This window comes from Rana temporaria, chromosome 3, assembly GCF_905171775.1.
Source record: "Rana temporaria chromosome 3, aRanTem1.1, whole genome shotgun sequence".
Classification (NCBI taxonomy): domain Eukaryota; kingdom Metazoa; phylum Chordata; class Amphibia; order Anura; family Ranidae; genus Rana; species Rana temporaria.
Window position 1 is genome coordinate 131,012,545 of NC_053491.1, and position 19,185 is coordinate 131,031,729.

The 19,185-nt window shown below is 37.3% G+C and overlaps 1 protein-coding gene across 2 annotated transcripts in view; it reads left to right on the forward strand.

Annotated features, from left to right (window-relative positions):
* SEMA3D (semaphorin 3D) overlaps positions 1–19,185 on the forward strand; it is a 252,611-nt gene that overhangs the window by 136,275 nt on the left and 97,151 nt on the right. For both annotated transcript variants that reach the window (XM_040343436.1, XM_040343437.1), the window contains exons 7-8: positions 13,924–14,052; positions 16,700–16,842. In XM_040343436.1, the coding sequence (XP_040199370.1) occupies positions 13,924–14,052; positions 16,700–16,842 (272 nt within the window). The remainder of the gene's footprint in view (positions 1–13,923; positions 14,053–16,699; positions 16,843–19,185) is intronic.

Consider the following 19,185-nt stretch of genomic DNA (forward strand, 5'->3'; position numbering starts at 1 on the left):
AAATATGTATTTTTGCCCAAAAAAATGCATTTGAAAAATCGCTGCGCAAATACTGCGTGGTAAAAAAAAATGCAACACCCACCATTTTAATCTGTAGGGCCTTTGCTTTAAAATAATATATAATGTTTGGGGGTTCAACTTAACTTTCTTGCAAAAAAATAATATGTTTTTATGTAAACAAACAGTGTCAGAAAGGGCTTTTTCTTCAAGTGGTTAGAAGAGTGGGTAATGTGTGACATAAGCTTCTAAATGTTGTTCATAAAATGCCAGGACAGTTCAAAACCCCCCCAAATGACCCCATTTTGGAAAGTAGACACCCCAAGCTATTTGCTGAGAGGCATCTCGAGTCCATGGAATATTTTATATTTTGACACAAGTTGTAGGAAAGAGAATTATTATTATTTTATTTTATTTTTTTTGCACAAAGTTGTCACTAAATGATATATTGCTCAAACATGCCATGGGCATATGTGGAATTACACCCCAAAATACATTCTGCTGCTTCTCCTGAGTACGGGGATACCACATGTGTGAGACTTTTTGGGAGCCTAGCCGCGTACGGGACCCCAAAAACCAATCACCACCTTCAGGCTTTCTAAGGGTGTAAATTTTTGATTTCACTCCTCACTACCTATCACAGTTTCGGAGGCCATGGAATGCCCAGATGGCACAAAACCCCCCCAAATGACCCCATTTTGGAAAGTAGACACCCCAAGCTATTTGCTGAGAGGTATGTTGAGTATTTTGCAGATCTTGCTTTTTGTCACAAAGATTTGAAAATTGAAAAAAGAAAAAAAAAAAAAAATATATATATCTTTCTTCATTTTCAAAAATAAATGAGCGCTGTAAAATACTCACCATGCCTCTCAGCAAATAGCTTGGGGTGTCTACTTTCCAAAATGGGGTCATTTGGGGGGGTTGTGTGCCATCTGGGAATTCCATGGCCTCCGAAACTGTGATAGGCAGCGAGGAGTGAAATCAAAAATTTGCGCCCTTAGAAATCCTGAAGGCGGTGCTTGGTTTTCGGGGCCCCGTACACGGCTAGGCTCCCGAAAAGTCCCACACATGTGGTATCCCCGTACTCAGGAGAAGCAGCAGAATGTATTTTGGGGTGCAATTCCACATATAACCATGGCATGTGTGAGCAATATATCATTTAGTGACAACTTTGTGCAAAAAAAAAAAAAAAAGTTTGTCATATTCCAGCAACTGGTGGCAAGATATAAAATATTCCATGAACTCAAAATGCCTCTCAGAAAATAGCTTGGGGTGTCTACTTTCCAAAATGGGGTCATTTGGGGGGGTTGTGTGCCATCTTGGCCTTTTATGGCCTTCAATACTGTGATAGGTAGTGATCGGTAGTGAGGAGTGAAATCAAAAATGTATGCCCTTAGAAATCCTGAAGGCCGTGCTTGGTTTTCGGGGTCCCGTACGCGGCTAGACTCGCAAAAAGTCCCACACATGTGGTATCCCCGTACTCAGGAGAAGCAGCAGAATGTATTTTGGGGTGCAATTCCACATATACAACTTTTTGTAATTTCTTTTTTCTTTTTTTTTTTTTGTCATTATTCAATCACTTGGTACAAAAAAAAAAAATATTCAGTGGGCTCAATATGCCCCTCAGCAGATTCCTTGGGGTGTCTACTTTCCAAAATGGGGTCATTTGGGGGGATTTTGTGCTATTTGGGCATTTTATGGCCTTCAAAACTGTCTTAGGTAGTGAGAAGTGAAATCAAAAATTTGCGCCCTTAGAAATCCTGAAGGCGGTGCTTGATTTTCGGGGCCCCGTACGTGGTTGGGCTCCCAAAAAGTCTCACACATGTGGTATCCCCGTACTCAGGAGAAGCAGGAGAATGTATTTTGGGGTGCAATTCCACATATAACTATGGCATGTGTGAGCAATATATCATTTAGTGACAACTTTTTGTAATTTCTTTTTTTTTTTTTTTTTTTTTGTCATTATTCAATCACTTGTTACAAAAAAAAAAAATATTCAATGGACTCAACATGCCTTTCAGCAGGTTCCTTGGGGTGTCTACTTTCCAAAATGGGGTCATTTGGGGGGGTTTTGTACTTCCCTGCTATTTTAGCACCTCAAGAATTGAGATAGGCAGTCATAAAATAAAAGCTGTGTAAATTCCAGAAAATGTACCCTAGTTTGTAGATGCTATAACTTTTGCGCAAACCAATAAATATACGCTTATTGGCATTTTTTTTACTAAAGACATGTGGCTGAATACATTTTGGCCAAAATGTATGACTAAAATTGAGTTTGTTCGATTTTTCTTATAACAAAAAGTAGAAAATATCATTTTTTCTCAAAATTTTCGCTCTTTTTCCGTTTATATCGCAAACATTAAAAATCGCAGAGGCAATCAAATACCATCAAAAGAAAGCTCTATTTGTGGGAAAAAAAGGACGCAAATTTTGTTTGGGTACAACATTGTATGGCCGCGCAATTACCAGTTAAAGCAGCACAGTGGAAAATTGTAAAAACACCTCTGGTCTTAAGGCTGACAAATGTTCCGGTGGGAAAGTGGTTAATAAAGCAAAACTAAATGTGTAATGTGCAATACCCATAGCTATTGAATAGGATACTTTTTCACTGAACAAATTGTACCTGTAACCTCCACTCCTCAAATTCTGATCTTTTGTGCGTGTCCCCTGCTCACTTACATTCAATGGAAGACAGAGCTTTCTCCAGCTATGCCCCAAGAACAATATAAAGCCATCGTCTCTAAACTCATTTAAATCAAATCTAAAAACTTGTATCTTTAGGCAAGCTTTCATGTAATTGTCCCTTCCTTTTTTTCCTTTGTTTTTCCCTGTGTATTTATTGTGGCTTTATTTTTAATTGTCTTTGTAAAGCGCTTTGAGACTCTACCTTTAAAGGTTGTATATAAGATAAACACACCTCTCATATATGTTTATTGTGCTCTGCACTGTACTCTGGTAGCCTGCCATTTTCTAATAATTTCATTGCTTATTCAGTGAATAAGCCAGTAAATTGAACTGTGGCATTGGCTTACACAAGGTGCATACCCTGAGCCACACACAGAGACTGATAGCTAGAAATGCTAATGACAGGGAGCCATGTCATCTATCTCTGGTATTATCGTACAGTTTAGCTAAAATAATCCAGTGAATTGGCCATGTAGTGACTGAGCAGCAAAGTGGAACTGGTAGAATGCAAGAGAGAACGAGAATCACCAGCAGAGTAGAAAAAAGCCAGTCAGAAAGATGACAAGAAAAGCAGAGAGAGAGACAGTGATACCTCAGAGTGGATATGAAGAGTTTGTTCTTGTAGGTTGGGTAAGATGAATGACTTGTGTTGTCTAAGAGTGACTTATACAGAAACATTTTACTAAAACTGAGACAGGTCTTATGTTTACTTTAAAGCAGTCTGAAAAGACAAAAAAGGACAGATAAAGGACTACTATTATAAAAATAGTGTATTACAGTTAAGACACATCATTTTAGCATGTGGTGTACAGATTCACTTTTTTATTTTACATGCCTTTATTTTTATATCTCTCCACATTCACATGCAGTCCAAGCTGTCCTGCAAAAGTGACAGTGATAGAGGTTGAGACAAACAATAACACTGCCAGGGATACTTACAACAGTCATTTTGACATATGGTTTAAATCTTCTTCTTATAAAACACTGTTGCTAAATTGCTCAAGAACTTCTGGCAGTGTTATAGTTTGTCCCAATTTGTACACAAAAGCATTGTAGAAAAAGTGTTAACATCCTTTGATCCAGTTTGCATTCTGCCTGGTTTTTATTGGAGTTCCAGACCAACATCAGTGCTCAGATAAAGAAGTTTACAACTCAACTGGTGGCAGTATTACACAGTTCATCCTTTTCTGTACTGTCCTCACACTAACCACAATGCAATTAGCAAGTATTTGCTTCAGAGTGTGTAGGGAGGCCTCATACTTATAACAGGGGAGTTATTTTCTGCAACTATAGTAACAACATGACAAGCCACCAAACACCTCTACATTACAAGTACTAGGGTCAAAATTGCAGCTCATCTGAAAACAGTCAAGCACATTTTTAAAGATATTGAAATCAGTATTAATAGATAAATAGAAATGCATGTCCTTAGTATCAGATTTCTAATTTTTCATAACCTGCAATACGTTATAGCACTTTCTTAAAGCTTTCATTTAAAATATGAAATGAAGGAGGAAAACATTATGCATCTTCTCCTGCCAAGTAAAGTAGACTGAAAAGCCAAGAATATAAAAATCTGGTTAGTGGGGAATGGTCTCCAGGTTTTCAGTATGGAAGTTTTCAATATTATTTTGAATATCTCATTGTATGGTCAGGTTTGCAACTGATTTATTGTATTGGTCAGTGTTTGCTTAAAAAACTCTATGGACGATTTTGGGTTCCTTAAACAATGCAAATATAAACATGTGATTTTTGGATGCTTTACAGAACAAATATCTTAACGAAATCTAATTTGCTATATATTTAGTCAGTGACTTTTTGTGCTGTATTTGATTTGGTACATAACTAAAAGTCTTAAATGTCATCGCCATCAAAATTTATATTTAATTTTTGAGTGTTTGCTGAGCATTGTTTCCTGTACAAGGTTTTTGCATTTCTTTGGCATGCCATTGCACAAAACTTCTGGTAGAATTCTTAGTTCCACTCAAAAGCCACATCTAAATACTTTTCTTACTTGATGGATTATTCACGTAAGATAATTGAAGAACTAGGGATTCCAGGTACTAGATGTTTTGGAATTTTAGCCAGTGTTTGAATGTTCTACAGCCACAAGATCTGAAGGTTTGATAAATGTCTGTATTTTATATAGACATGACATTCAAAGAGATTTTTAGAATTTCCCTGTGCATTGGATAGTTTATATACTTTAATAATCCCCATTGTAAATTTACTACCACGTACATCAAAAAACAGAGATAAATAATTTGAATGTATTGTGTAGTGTTGTATTGATTACAAACTAATTATATTTAATTTGTTCTCTTGTAGAACATTATAATCTAACGAAAATTAGCAATGTTAATGTGACCCTATCCACTTGGGTTATATTTGTCCAGGTGTAACTCACGTACCAGCTTGTTTTTATATTCTGTTAATTAACCGAGTCTGGGATTATTCAGTAAGCTTAACGCTAGAGCAAATGGCATTGGTGTGAATGACATCACTACTATTTAAACAGCAGCTTTGCAGGTGTTTAAAAATAAATAGGCAGATGATCTACAGTTACACTTAGAAAAAAAAAAAAAAGTTTTATCAGGTGTCTGTTCAGTATAATTTTCAGTAAAATGCAGTTGTCATTTTTTTTTTTAAAGGATCACTATAAGGTTGAGGTCATGTATACGTTTTTTGAATGCATAATTTTGGTTGCCGATGCTGTTTTTTCTCAGTATTAAGTGGATGGCTAACACATTGACTGATCATTGATATGGGAGAATATCTGCTAAAAGTGGCTACTTTTTAAAAAAAAAAAAAATTCTAGATAGGAATGATAAGCAATGAAACTTAAATTGGGACTTTAACAGGAAGCAAGTTCACTTTGTGTGCACCAAATACCTTTGCCAACTCAGATATTATTTGCTAAAAGTAGTGCTAACATCACTACTGTGCTGCACATAACCTATACAGAGATAAGAACCATGGGTGAGGCCCAGTTGAATCATCTACTTTAGGCTGTCTGCTGAAAAGAGGGCATGCACAAGAGGAGCAGTGACCAGTCTTTATTACAGGAAACTCCTGCACAAAAGCAAAATATGTTATTTTACAGATATGCACAGATATGAAAGAAATACACAAATGACACTAAAGGGTAGATTTACTAATGGCAAATAGACTGGGCACTTCGCCAGTGCAGTTGCACTCATTTTCCACTTAATGTGTTAATGTGCTGAAGCCTCAGTTTGTAAAGAATATCCAATGAGGTGCAAGGAAAATAAAAACAAAAACATCAAATTTGCCTGCACATGGCTGTATGATAGAAATTGGCAGACCATTACCACATTGACTAAGCTCTGAGGAAAAATAATGCAAATACACTTGCAAAGTTCAGAGTCTAATTGCTTTCAGTAATCCACCTGTAAGATTCAAGTAAGAATATACATGACTCTTGTATTTTCACAACATTTGTTTTTTCCAGATTTCAGCTTTAATGAGAAATGCTGGGGTCTTCAAATTCTCCACAAAACCATAATAAAAACTACTGGAAAAAAGAAAATCATCATAACTAAGTGCAGAACATATCAGCAAAAAAACTAAAATTTGAAAAATGTGAAAAAGCATTTAACAAGTAATTTTCACAGCAGTCTCTTTCCCCAAAATATGTCCTTACCATGTTTATGCAGGTATAGGGGAAATTTGAGCAGCAGCCAATGGTCCCAAAACTATGGCTACAGATTCTTAAAACATCCATGCCCCAGAAAAAAATGATTGCAAATGCATTTTACACTAAATCTTATTCATAGTATGGTTTGTGAACATAATGGATACACTCATCTGAAATTGCCATTAATGATGATTTAACTAACATAATTATTATATGTCCTCATGCATACGTGATTTGGATATCTTTTATGCCTATTGATTAAAAATAAACCTATAATAAGGAAAAAAAACAGACTGTTTAGCAGGCGCCCTTGTATGTTTGTGCTTGCCTTAATCTTCTTCCCTGTCGCCCCGATCTGTTAATGTTTGTATAAGTTGATATTTGCATAGAACTTTACATCCCCTAAATAGAGGGTGCTCAGCCCTGTTACTGGCCCTGCAAACACCCAGAGTTAAACTATGGGAAATAGGGGGCTTAAATTTGAGTGCCCCAAACTTGGAAGTTTTTTTTTTAGATGGGGGGATGCAATTTACCGTAAGTATCTTAGGGTGCCTGCCATTTAACCCTACTCTAAACATTTCATATTTTTTTTTATTAATACAGGTTTAAGACAAACCTATGTATATTACTGGAATGAAAATGCATTCACGTTACAGCTGTTCTAGATTTACTGTGGCTTATTCATTATGAGTATCCATATCACGAACACAACATGAAATAACATTTTTGTCCTAATGCAAAATACCTGGCAGAGGTGATATTTTAGTGTGCTGTTTATTCCTAGTTGCCAGACAGCAGACCTGTGTGGTCTAACATCTGGTGACATTCAGTATCTGTCTGACCTCCACATCCAACTTATGCTCAAAGCCTCTTTTGTCACTGGAGTTTGTGTGCTTCTGTTTTCTTGCCTTTCACTAATCAGCATCTAGGTTTCTTAAAAATATACAACAATTAGATTAAAGCTAAACATAAAGAAGTTTTTGATTATAGGAAGGACCATCAGTGTTTAATTGCATGCCAGACTGACCATTTTCAGTCTGTGTATGAGTATTTTGGAAGACAAATTTGAAGCTTGACCTTAGCCATGTTGTTCTTCCTCTGGATTGCCCAATGTTTTACACATTTTATTTAATGCCATCCAGCAGTAATAAACATAGCTTCAGCTGCATTATAAGGTAATATTTGTAGACATTAATATATATATTTCCCAATGCAAAGAAGAGTTTATTTTGATCTCTAACTGAATTATACATAATTTTGCTAGTGGTAAGCATGGTTTGTGGTTACTACATTCCCACTATTTTTAAATTTCATTGCCTATTCTTAAAACTAGTCCAATATCTAGTTTAGTTTATGTAATATTCACAATTCTGAGTTGTAGATTTTTGGTTTAGATATTATTCAAGGCATACTGTATAGTAAGATAACAACTCAACTAAACACAATGCAGGAAGAAAAAAGCCTGGTCCTATCTGCTTGCATGTTTAGAATATACACACTATTGTCAAAAGTTTTGCGACACCTGCCTTTACATGCACCTGATTTTTAATGACATCCCAGTCTTAGTCCGTAGGGTTCAATATTGAGTCGGCCATCCCTTTTGCAGCTATAACAGCTTCATTTATTCTGGGAAGGCTGTCCACAAGGTTTAGGAGTGTGTATATGGGAATATTTGACCATTCTTCCAGAAGCACATATGTGGGGTCAGGCACTGACGTTGAATGAAAAGTCCTGGCTAGCAGTCTCCGCTCTGATATATCCCAGATGTATTCTTTTCGGTTGAGGTCAGGCCAGTAAAGTTTCTCCATCCCAAACCTACTTATCCATGTCTTTATGGACCTTGCTTTGTGCACTGGTCCAAATCATTTGGTGGAGGGGGGGTTATGGTACTGGGTGCTTGTTCAGGGGTTGGGCTTGGTCTCTAAGTTACAGTGAATGGAAATCTTAAAGCATCAGTATACCAAGACATTTTGGACAATTTCATGCTCCCAGCTTTGTGGGTACAGTTTGGGGATGGCCCCTTCTTGTTCCAACATGACTGTGCACCAGTGCACAAAGCAAGGTCCATAAAAACATGGATGAGTGAGTTTGGAGTGGAGTAACTTGACTGGCCTTCACAGAGTCCTGACCTCAACCTGATAGAACCCCTTTGGAATGAATTAGAGTGGAGACTGCAAGCCAGGCCCACCTGACCTCACAAAAGCGCTTCTAGAAGATCGGTCAAATATTCCCATAGACACACTCCTAAACCTTGTAGACGGCTTCCCAGAAAAGTTGAAGCTGTTATAGCTGCAAAGGCTGTGCCAACTCAATTTCAAACCCTACAGACTAAGACTGGGATGCCATTAAAGTTCAGTTTGTGTAAAGGTAGGTATCCTAATACTTCTGACAATATAGTGTATATTGCTAATATGAGCATATATCTGAACTTGTGTAAGTAACCAGGTGGCAGACCTGATGACTCTCTCTTACTGGTCCTGGAAGAACCTTTTTCTAGTTTTCAGTCTTCACTAATCTACTTTGCTCCAAGTGATGGCTTTTCTGTATCTTCATTTGCACCCACTGGGGTTGATTTATTAAAGCAAAATTGGCTGTTCGTTTTAAAAGGGAAGCTTCACTTTGCAAAAATGTTTGTGAAGTTTCACTTTGGAAAGGATACAGCATTTGTGTTTGAAAATTATGAAATGATGGGAGCTTACAGAGAATAATTTCATTCATTAAGCTCTGGGGCAAGTCCCACTGCAAAGTGAACAGTGACAAGAAAACTGCTAAACAATGTAGGTTAATAAGCTAAATATGTTCACTTTGGATCCTCAATTATATATGTAATAAATTTAAAGAAACAATAATTTTGCTACCATAAGATCTGTTTGTTGAAGCGGACACAGCCTCACTTTATTTACTAAGCTCAGTGAACATTAATTTTGTAAAGTGAGCATTCGCTTTGCTAAATGAACAATCTCTATTTCTTTAGTAAGTAAACCACACATCTACATACGTAAACCAAGCCTGCTGCGTGAGTTTTATGCCCTGATGGCATATCCTTTAACAAATTTGGATATCCATTGGCCTAACCAAATCTGAACACTCTGATTACACACATATTTCAAAATACAAAAAGCTTTGGGGTATAGTAGCTATCATCATATGAGTACTTTATTTTTCCTAGCTATTCAATATCGGGGTGGATTTCAGTTTTTAAAGCTGAATAACAGACACAGCCAGTATCATTGGATTAGAACTAAAGCTACCTAATCTTCTTGATAATCTGAGTGTGTTTTGATGTTCTCTTGTCAATAAGATACAGAATAAGTCCCATCCAGATGTCAGAGATATTTCATTAGGGGGAAAGAGCACAGCGTCTAGTGTGGAGGGTAAAAAGAACACAGGCGACTTGAACGTCCTGCAAACGTTGATCTTTTAAACAAATACCAAAGATGTGGAAGCAAGTGTACAAACTGTGTACAGTAAAACCTTGGTTTGAGAGCGTTTTGCAAGACAAGCAAAATGTTTTAAGAAATGTTGCCTTGATATACAAGCGATGTCTTGATATAAGAGTAGCGTCATGTCACAATTGAGTATAAAAAAGAAGAGAGGAGCCTCTAAGTGTAGCAATATGGTTACATTTAATCAAGGTACATTATTTAGTAAATAACGTATTTTATACCCTGGAAAAAAATGCTTTGAAATAGAAGCATGTTTCTGGAACGAATTATGCTCGCAAACCAAGGTTTTACAAGTGCACAATCATTGTTTTATCAATGGCTGTGATCGATGGCTTTACAGCGGCTGATCACAACTATTCATGAATCAGCAGAGTCTAAGGCCCCGTACACACAACCGAGTTTCTCGGCAGAATTCAGCCAGAAACTCGGTCGGAGCTGAATTCTGCCGAGAAACCCGGCCGTGTGTACACTTTCGGCCGAGGAAGCCGACGAGGACCTCAGCGAGGAAATAGAGAACATGTTCTCTATTTCCTCGTTGTTCAATGGGAAATTTCGGCTCGCCGAGGTCCTTGGCGGCTTCACAAGGAACTCGACGGACAAAACGATGTGTTTTGCCCGTCGAGTTCCTCGGACGTGTGTACGGGGCCTAAGGGACCCTTCTGCTAAAGGTTCATGGTCGTTGAAGCAACCACAAACTTATAACTTAGGAGAATTCAGCTACTGTAAGGTTTACTGAGCTTGCTAGCTGGAAAAGAAATTGTGCTCTACCATAATCATTACATCTGCATCAGTAAAAGGGTTAAAGGATAACTTCACCAAAGTGTTGTGTTTTTTCAGAATAATTAATATATCAATAAACACACGATTGAGGAGCTAATTGGGCTGTTCTACATGATAAGCTTGTCATTTGATCATGTTTATTTATAATGTGCCCCTTGGCTGAAGTGTTTATTTGTCTGAGGAAATCTAAGATTTGGGAAACTCCAAATCCCTCCAATTGAAAAAAAATCCCTCCAATTCAGCTTTGTACAAAGTAAAGGTTTTAACAAATTGCAACTGCTTACCTGAATCTACTGTTCTAACATGAAGTAGCATCATAACAATGATATAAATAATATTCAAGTTAATATAATAACAATAATAACAGAACACAAATTATGTGGTGTGAAAAAAGCCATTCTGTGGAGATGCTAAATTTTTTAGCAGATTTGGTTCTCAGTTACATACCAATAGTAGTGCAGAGACCTCATAATTGACTTACAAGTGAATCCAGTTTTTTCTACAGTAGAGGCATTAGCTTGTTTTGCATGTTCACAGTTGCAGTTCTGTTTTATTTTTATTATTATTTCAGTATACGTTAATGTTTAATTTACTACACATGTGAGAAAGTGCAGTGTTTATCTGTACTTTCAGGTACATAGATGCTCATTCATACAAACTAGTACAGAGTTGTTTACCAGAGCCAACAGTCAAATTCAAAACTCTCCTTTCATTGCAGGCTACAATATAAGGTTACGTGGTTATTTATTTAGTTGCTATCAGCAGTGCTAGCTTTTTTTTTTTTGCTTTCATTTTTAGTTTTATTTGAAGTGTATTTACACACAAAAAAAATATTTTTTGCAGCTTACCAGTCATTGGATGTGTTAGTTGTTTTTTTGTTTTCATTTTTCACATTTGGGTGACAACGCTTACTCACTGCATTGTATCTATAGAGTAGGAGTGTTGAAAACCTTGGATAAAAAGTGTGTTATAACTACAGAAAACCTTTTCCTCTCTTCATCTCCTTCATCCCCTCATAATATAGGGGGTGTTTTGTAGTCATACTATACTTTGAAAAACATTGTTTGATATAACACTGCAGTGCAAACAGGACACCAGGAGCAATATGTTTTTATGACATTCTGAAAAGACTTAACAAAAAATTTGAATGGTATATTTACCAGACCAAATAGAAGCAAAGAAGAGAACTTCATTGTTAGAGATTCATCCACTTAGTTAATCATCTACATTAAATTACAAATTTAAGCTAGCAGCGGTGTGGCCTTTTCGAGATTGAAACACATTCCTATAATTGTATTGGTATCTTTAAGATACACATGCTTGAACAAATATATGTGCTTGTAAGAATAACATGTTGCAAGAACAGAAAATGCGTTATCACTAAGTGTAATATTTCACCTAAAATGTGTGAAATACAAAACCAATATGTTATGCTATATGTAGATTTGACAAAGTGAAGAGATGAAAGAGGCTGCAGACATCGCTGTCTGCACTAGGATCTGCCTGGAACACATACATATGTATCATTGTGTCACAGCGAACCTCTGAGCATTCCTTTTCAACAAAGGCTTGTCAATGACTGAACTGTGGCTATAAGGATTAAAACAAACATTATCAATTATTCATTGTGACATTCTCTCTTCATAGTTTGACAATTGATACTTTAAAACCCTGCTAAGTTGTCTAAAATGATGGGACTAAATAATAACTAGGGTGAAGAGTTTTCATAGGGCGGAAATGTATGTTTGCCTGAAGCATTAACAGTCTTCTAGACAATGGCAATTTGTTTTACTTGACAGCATAATTGGCCAGAAACTTTTAGTTATCTCTACAGGTAAAAGCAATGTGGACTATAGTATATCAGTAGGATTTAATAAAACACACAGTTAATATTTTCTATTAAAAGTCATATACCGTAAGTTCATAAATAATCCTAACCACATATTTCATAAATCTGCACATTCACACACTAATGTTTTTTTTATTTTTATTTAGCAAAAAGTAGTTACATTGTGTTTAGCCTAGGTGTTCTAAAAGCCCTTTGTTTAATAGCGTATTCATATCTATGTGCATGTCTTGTGTGTTGACATGTGTGGCTCTAAGGCAGGGGTCTCCAAACTTTCTAAACAAATGGCCAGTTTACTGTTCTTCAGACTTTGGGGGGCCAGGTTGTGGCCAGTGGGAGTAGAAAAGGTCCTAGCATAAGTGGTAGCAAAAAATGCCCCATCTTTGGTGTCATTGGGAACAATTGTGCCCCTTTGTTGGGGTATGTGGGAGGAATAATGCCCCATTGTTGGTGTCAGTGGATGGAATGGTGCCCAATTTTTGGTGTCAATGAGAGGAATTGTGCTCTATTGTTTGTGTCATTGGGAACAATTGTGCCCCTTTGTTGGGGTCTGTGGGAGGAATAATGCCCCATTGTTGGGGTCAGTGGATGGAATGGTGCCCAATTGTTGGTGTCAGTGAGAGGAATTGTGCTCTATTGTTTGTGTCATTGGGAGGAAATGTGCCCCTTCGTTGGTGTCAGTGAATAAAATAGTGCCCCCGATAAAATTAAGCAAAGGGCCTCATCCGGCCCCCGGGCTGCCGCTTGGAGACCACTGCTCTACGGTAACCCATTCACAAATGCCAAATCTCAATGCTCAAAAAAAAAACTGCACTTTTGTGGGGCAATGCAGTATAGAGCAAAACACAGTGGATCCACATATTTGCATTGCTGTGCACTGAAGGCCAGGTGTGTTGGATTACACGTTATATGTGCTATGGAGCGCCATTCAAATGAATAGCGATTCACTGAAATGCCCATATAAGCTGCCATTTCTGATCAGCTTACTTGCCTATTATGCATATCCTTTGTATTTTCAGCTGCAAGCACATGGCAATACAGGAGCCATACAGTGTGTAGAGTGTAATCACTTTCCAGGGACCTGTCCCTCCTATGTACAGTTGTCCTTTGAGATGAATAAAAAGGAGTGGCTGTGCATGGTTATGTTCCCGGAGCTACATAAAGCATCCATTAACCCCCAGCACATAACTGCATACAGTTCGATCTTCTAAATCACCCTAATGGGTGCTTGTACAAAGCAGCAGGTCCCTGGGCATGTACACTGCATGGCCATGTGAACAAAGCTTTTGACTCATTGACCAGCCACACATTTGCAGATCAGAAGTTCTGACTTCACTTACTGCATACTTAGTTCAGGTCAGTGACTCAAAAAATACTTACTTAGAACTTCTATAGCTTCTTGTGTTTTTTTTTTTTTTTTTTTTTAAGAAATATGAGAAAGTTATGCTTACAAACCCTCAATTGTTACAGTGAATTAAAAATAATTGAACTTTAAAATAAATTTTTTGTAGATGAATACCTCTTTGCTGGAACAGCTTCAGATTTTCTTGGCAAGGAAACTACATTTACACGTTCTCTTGGACCACCTTTTGACCATCATTTCATAAGAACAGATACCTCTGATCATTACTGGCTTAATGGTAAGGTCACTTATAAAAAACATGTTCTCAAAGTGTCTTCATGTGCATAAATAAAAAAAATGGATGTCGGCGCACTGAAAAATCATCTACCACTTTGTGAAGTGTATTGTGTATCTTTACCTGCTTCACAGTATGAAGGATTTTTTTATGGAAATGTGTTGCATTGCTCATTGTAGTTTATTATATTTTGATTAATATTGTTAATATCATCAATATCAATGGTTACATTCATTTAAATAGAATGTGAATGGAATAAAACCCTGTCAGATTTGTATTGCTGTCTGTGTATTCGCTTACTAGTGGTCCAGAATATTGTCTTTAATACAGAAAGTGAAGGGAAATCCAATATTTTGTCAAAGAAACAGTAGTTGAAGAGAAATCCTACAACAGGTAAACCTGTTTTGGCGACCATTGTCTAATGCCGCGTACACATGATCTGGCTTTTGCCCGGCCAAATCACATCGGAATTCCATGGTAAAAATATAGAACTTTTTCGATCGGAAATTCCGATCGTGTGTACAGGGCATTAGAGGAGAATTTCCCACACTTTGGTAAGATCTCTTCCTACCTCCCTTTTATCATAACTTTTTCTTTATCATTAGTGCCAAATTGTTTGTTACAACAGTTTTATATCAAATTTGTATCTGTTTTTTAGCCTTAAGAAAGAGGAAGATCTATGAGCCCCCTAAATGTATTGGCTGTTTTATATTGTCCTGTTAAACCCCAGTATTAAAAGAATTTGAACTGAGAGTTGATAGATTTCATATTTTAATTGGACTTTGTATATGTGGATTCCAAACTCAGTCAAGGGGTACTCTGTGTATTTCAGAGCAGCCTTGTCAGAGCAATTTTGCCATATTTGTTACTTATGAGTTGAAGCCAGAACCTCAGATAAACATGATCCAGAAATAAAAACTGACAGTTTTTAGCTTTTCCAAAATAATAAAAAAAATAAAAACATTTTGGCTTTGCATATAATTTAAGGTTTGGCCTATCTGTCCTCTTCTAGAGCAGGTATGTCAATATAAAATTAAACAGAGTTAATTTAATAAAATGTACCCCTAAGGTACAACATTAATTCTACAAAGGTCATCGCCTACCCAGAAGGAAAAAGACGTAATGTTTCATGATTAGCATGCAACTTGTAATTTGACTTGACATTTCAAGGAGCTACCCCTATCAAGCAACCAATTTTCAGCAGCTTAGTATAGAAATGTCAGACCAAAAAAGTTTCAGATTTCTATGGGTTGCTTTTCCATCTTCTAGTATAATTCCAAGTATGACAAAACATGAGAAATTCTCAGTTTTCATTCTCACTGCAAATTACATAATATGATGATATCTGATAGATCAGCTTAGCATATAGTACAGTGGTTAAATGAAAACAAAAGTGGGAATTTACATTCATATATGCTTTAGAATGAATTCACAGAACCAAGGAAGGAAATGCCTGGGCCAAGTTAAATAATCAATAAGCCTATTTCACAGAAAGAGTGCAACTTGCGTACCAAGTTAAGTAGTATGACCAGTGTGCCAACGCACATCATTACTATAGTTGAAAACTTTCTACAGAGTACACCAAATGCAAACCGGTATACATAAAACAAAAAGAGGGTATTTCAGCTGATAATGAATTAACTGAAAATAATCAGGTGTCTTCTATACAGGTAACGAGCTGAGATTAGGAGCACTCTCCTAAAGGGAATGCTCTTAATCTCAGCTTGTTACCTATAAAAAGACACCCATCCACAGAAGCAATCAATCAATCAGATTCCAATCTCTCCATCATGACCAAGAGACACGATGGTAGACCAGTAGACATACACAAGGCTGGAATGGGCTACAAGACCATCGCCAAGCAGCTTGGTGAGAGAGTGACAACAGTTGGTGCGATTTTTCAGAAATGAAAGAAACACAAAATAACTGTCAATCTCCCTCAGTCTGGGGCTCCATGCAAGATTTCTCCTCGTAGAGTTTCAATGATCATGAGAATGGTAAGGAATCAGCCCAGAAATATACGGCATAATCTTGTCAATGATCTTAAGGCATCTAGGACCATAGTCACCAAGGAAACAAATGCAGCGCCCGCAAGGTCCCCCTGCTAAAGAAAACACATGTACAGACCTGTGCTAATTAACATCTAAATGATTCAGAGGAGAACTGCGTGAAAGTGTTGTGGTCAGATGAGACCAAAATCAAGCTCTTTGGCATCAACTCGCCATGTTTGTAGGAATGCTGCCTATGACCCCAAGAACACCACCCCATTGTCAGACATGGAGGTGGAAACATTATGCTTTGGGAGTGTTTTTCAGCTAAGGGAACAGGACAACTTCACTATATCAAAGGCAGGGGATCAAATACTTGTTTTCCTCACTGTATATTTTTCTCTGGAAATAACAACATTGGTTTTTATGCAGACGTGAGCCTGATTTTGCCATTTCCAGCTTTAGTAAATAAATCCCATTGTGTACTTAAAAGTGGAGTATGCCTGTATTCTACTTTTATATTTCCCCATGTGCCAAATTAGCAATCTACAGTGTATTGATTTGGCACTCTTTGCATAGCAATAGATTTACTTTTTTTCTTGTGCACACTCTTTATTGCTTCCATCCAAAGTGTTTAAACTAAACCTCTATATGTTTTTCAGGAGCAAAATTTTTTGGAGCATATTCTATCCCAGACACATACAACCCTGATGATGACAAGATTTACTTCTTCTTTCGAGAGGCATCCCCAGAAGGCAGCGCTACTGAAAAAACAATATATTCTCGAGTCGGAAGAGTCTGTAAGGTGAGAATTAATGAAGTAGAAGTTTTATTTGTCTCATATATTAAAAAAACAACTTAATGTTACATAGTTACATAGTTGGTGAGGTTGAAAAAAGACAAACGTCTTGTTTAAGGTTACACCACTTCTCTTCTAATTTTAGTAAATGGGCACGTGTCTTTTTAAAATCACCAGTACAGTATTTATACATTGAAATCATATCCCCTCTCAAGCGTCTCTTCTCCAGAGAGAATAAGTTCAATGCTCATAATCTTTCCTCAAAACTAAGGTCCTCCAGTCCCTTTATTAGCTTTGTTCTTCTCTGGAATCTCTCCATTTACAGCACATCCTTCCTGAGGAATGGTCCCCAGAACTGTATGGCATACTTCAGGTGCGCCAGACCCGAGTCTTGTAGAGTGGGAGAATTATTGTTTTATCTCTGCAGTTAATCCCCTTTTTAATGCATGCCAATATTCTGTTGGCTTTGCTTGCAGCAGCTTGGCATTGCATGTCATTGCTGAGCCTGTCATCTACTAGGACCCCCAGGTCCTTTTCCATCCTAGATTCCCCCAGAGGTTCTCCCCCAGTGTATAGATTGCATTCATATTTTTGCCACCTAAATGCATTTTTTTTTTCATTTTTCTACATTAAACCTCATTTGCCATGTAGTTGCCCACCCCATTAATTTGTTCAGATCTTTTTGCAAGGTTTCCACATCCTGCGGAGAAATGATTGCCCTGCCTAACTTAGTATCGTCAACAAATACTGAGATTGAGCTGTTTATCCCATCCTCCAGGTCATTTATGAATAAATTAAATAGGATTGGCCCCAGGACAGGACCCTGGGGGACCCCGCTTTCCACACTAAGTACTCCCCATTTATCATTACCCTTTAAACTCGCCCCTGTAGCCAGTATTGAATCCATATACTCACCCTTTGGTCCATACTGTCAGACCTTAGTTTGTACAGGAACTGTATCAAATGCCCTTGCAAAATCCAGATACACCATGTCTACGGGCCTTCCTTTATCTAGATGCCAGCTTACCTCCTTATAGGAGGTTAATAGATTGGTTTGGTAAGAATGACTCTTCATAAATCAACGCTGATTACTGTTAATGATACAGTTTTCATTACTAAAATCTTGTATATAGTCCCTTATCATACCCTCTAAGAGCTTGCATACTATTGGTATTAGTCTAAATGGTCTGTAATTCCCAGGGATGTATCTTGGCCCTTTTTTAAATATTTGTGGTACATTGGCTTTTCTCCAATTTGCTGGTACCATTCCAGTCAGTAGACTGTTTGTAAAAATTAGGAACAATGATCTGGCAATTACTTGACTGAGTTGCTAAGGACTCTCGGTTGCAAGCCATCTGGTCCCAGTAACTTATTACAGTTACGTTTTTCAAGTCTATTTCTAATTTTATCCTATGTTAGCCATGAGGGTGCTCCCTGTGACTTGGCATGAGGATAAACATTGCAGTTGTGTTTACTGAAACCCCCTGTTTCCCTCATGAAGATTGAAAATAATAAATTCAATACCTTCCCCATCTCTCCATCCTTAGTAACCAGATTCCCTTCATCATTCTTTATGGGGCAATATGATCTGACCTCCATTTCTTACTATTTATAGACTTAAAGAATTTCTTGGGATTTTTTTACTCTTCTCATTCTCCTTTGCTTTTATATGCATTTTTATGTTGGTGTTTAGTCACCCAGGACTTTTATTAGCTCTTTTACATTTATTTCACATTGGGATGCACTGGATAATACCCTTATTTAATATGCTCCTAAAGCATACCCATTTTTCATCCATTTTCTGTGTTTCTTTGTTTGTATTTAGTTCCATTTAGTTCCACTTAGTATCTTCTAGCAAGGATCGTAGTTCAGGGAAGTTGGTTCTTTTGAAATTCAGTGTCTTTGTATTTCCCTTATGTTTCATATTTGTGTGAATTATACTGAAACGAATTGACCTGTGATCGCTTTTTCCTAAATTGCCCCCAATTCCCACATTCGTGATCAGGTCTGTATTGTTGGAAATCAGTAGGTCTAATAACACTTTGCTTCTTGTTGGTGTATTCACCATCTGACCCATGACATTGTCCTGTAAGACATTTAGGAAATGGCGAGACTTAGATGAATGTGCGGTTCCTTCCACCCAGTCTATGTCTGTATAATTAAAATCCCCATTATATTGACACTTTCCATCCCTCCCACGAATCCAAACTGTAATAGGAGGTCCGCCGCCCCCTCCTTCCTCTAGTTAGGGATCCTATAACATATGCCCAGTATTACTTTCACCTTAGTTTCCTCCCTTTGTAGCTCTCCCCATAAGGATTCCACCTCCTCCCTTGCTCCATTAGTGAT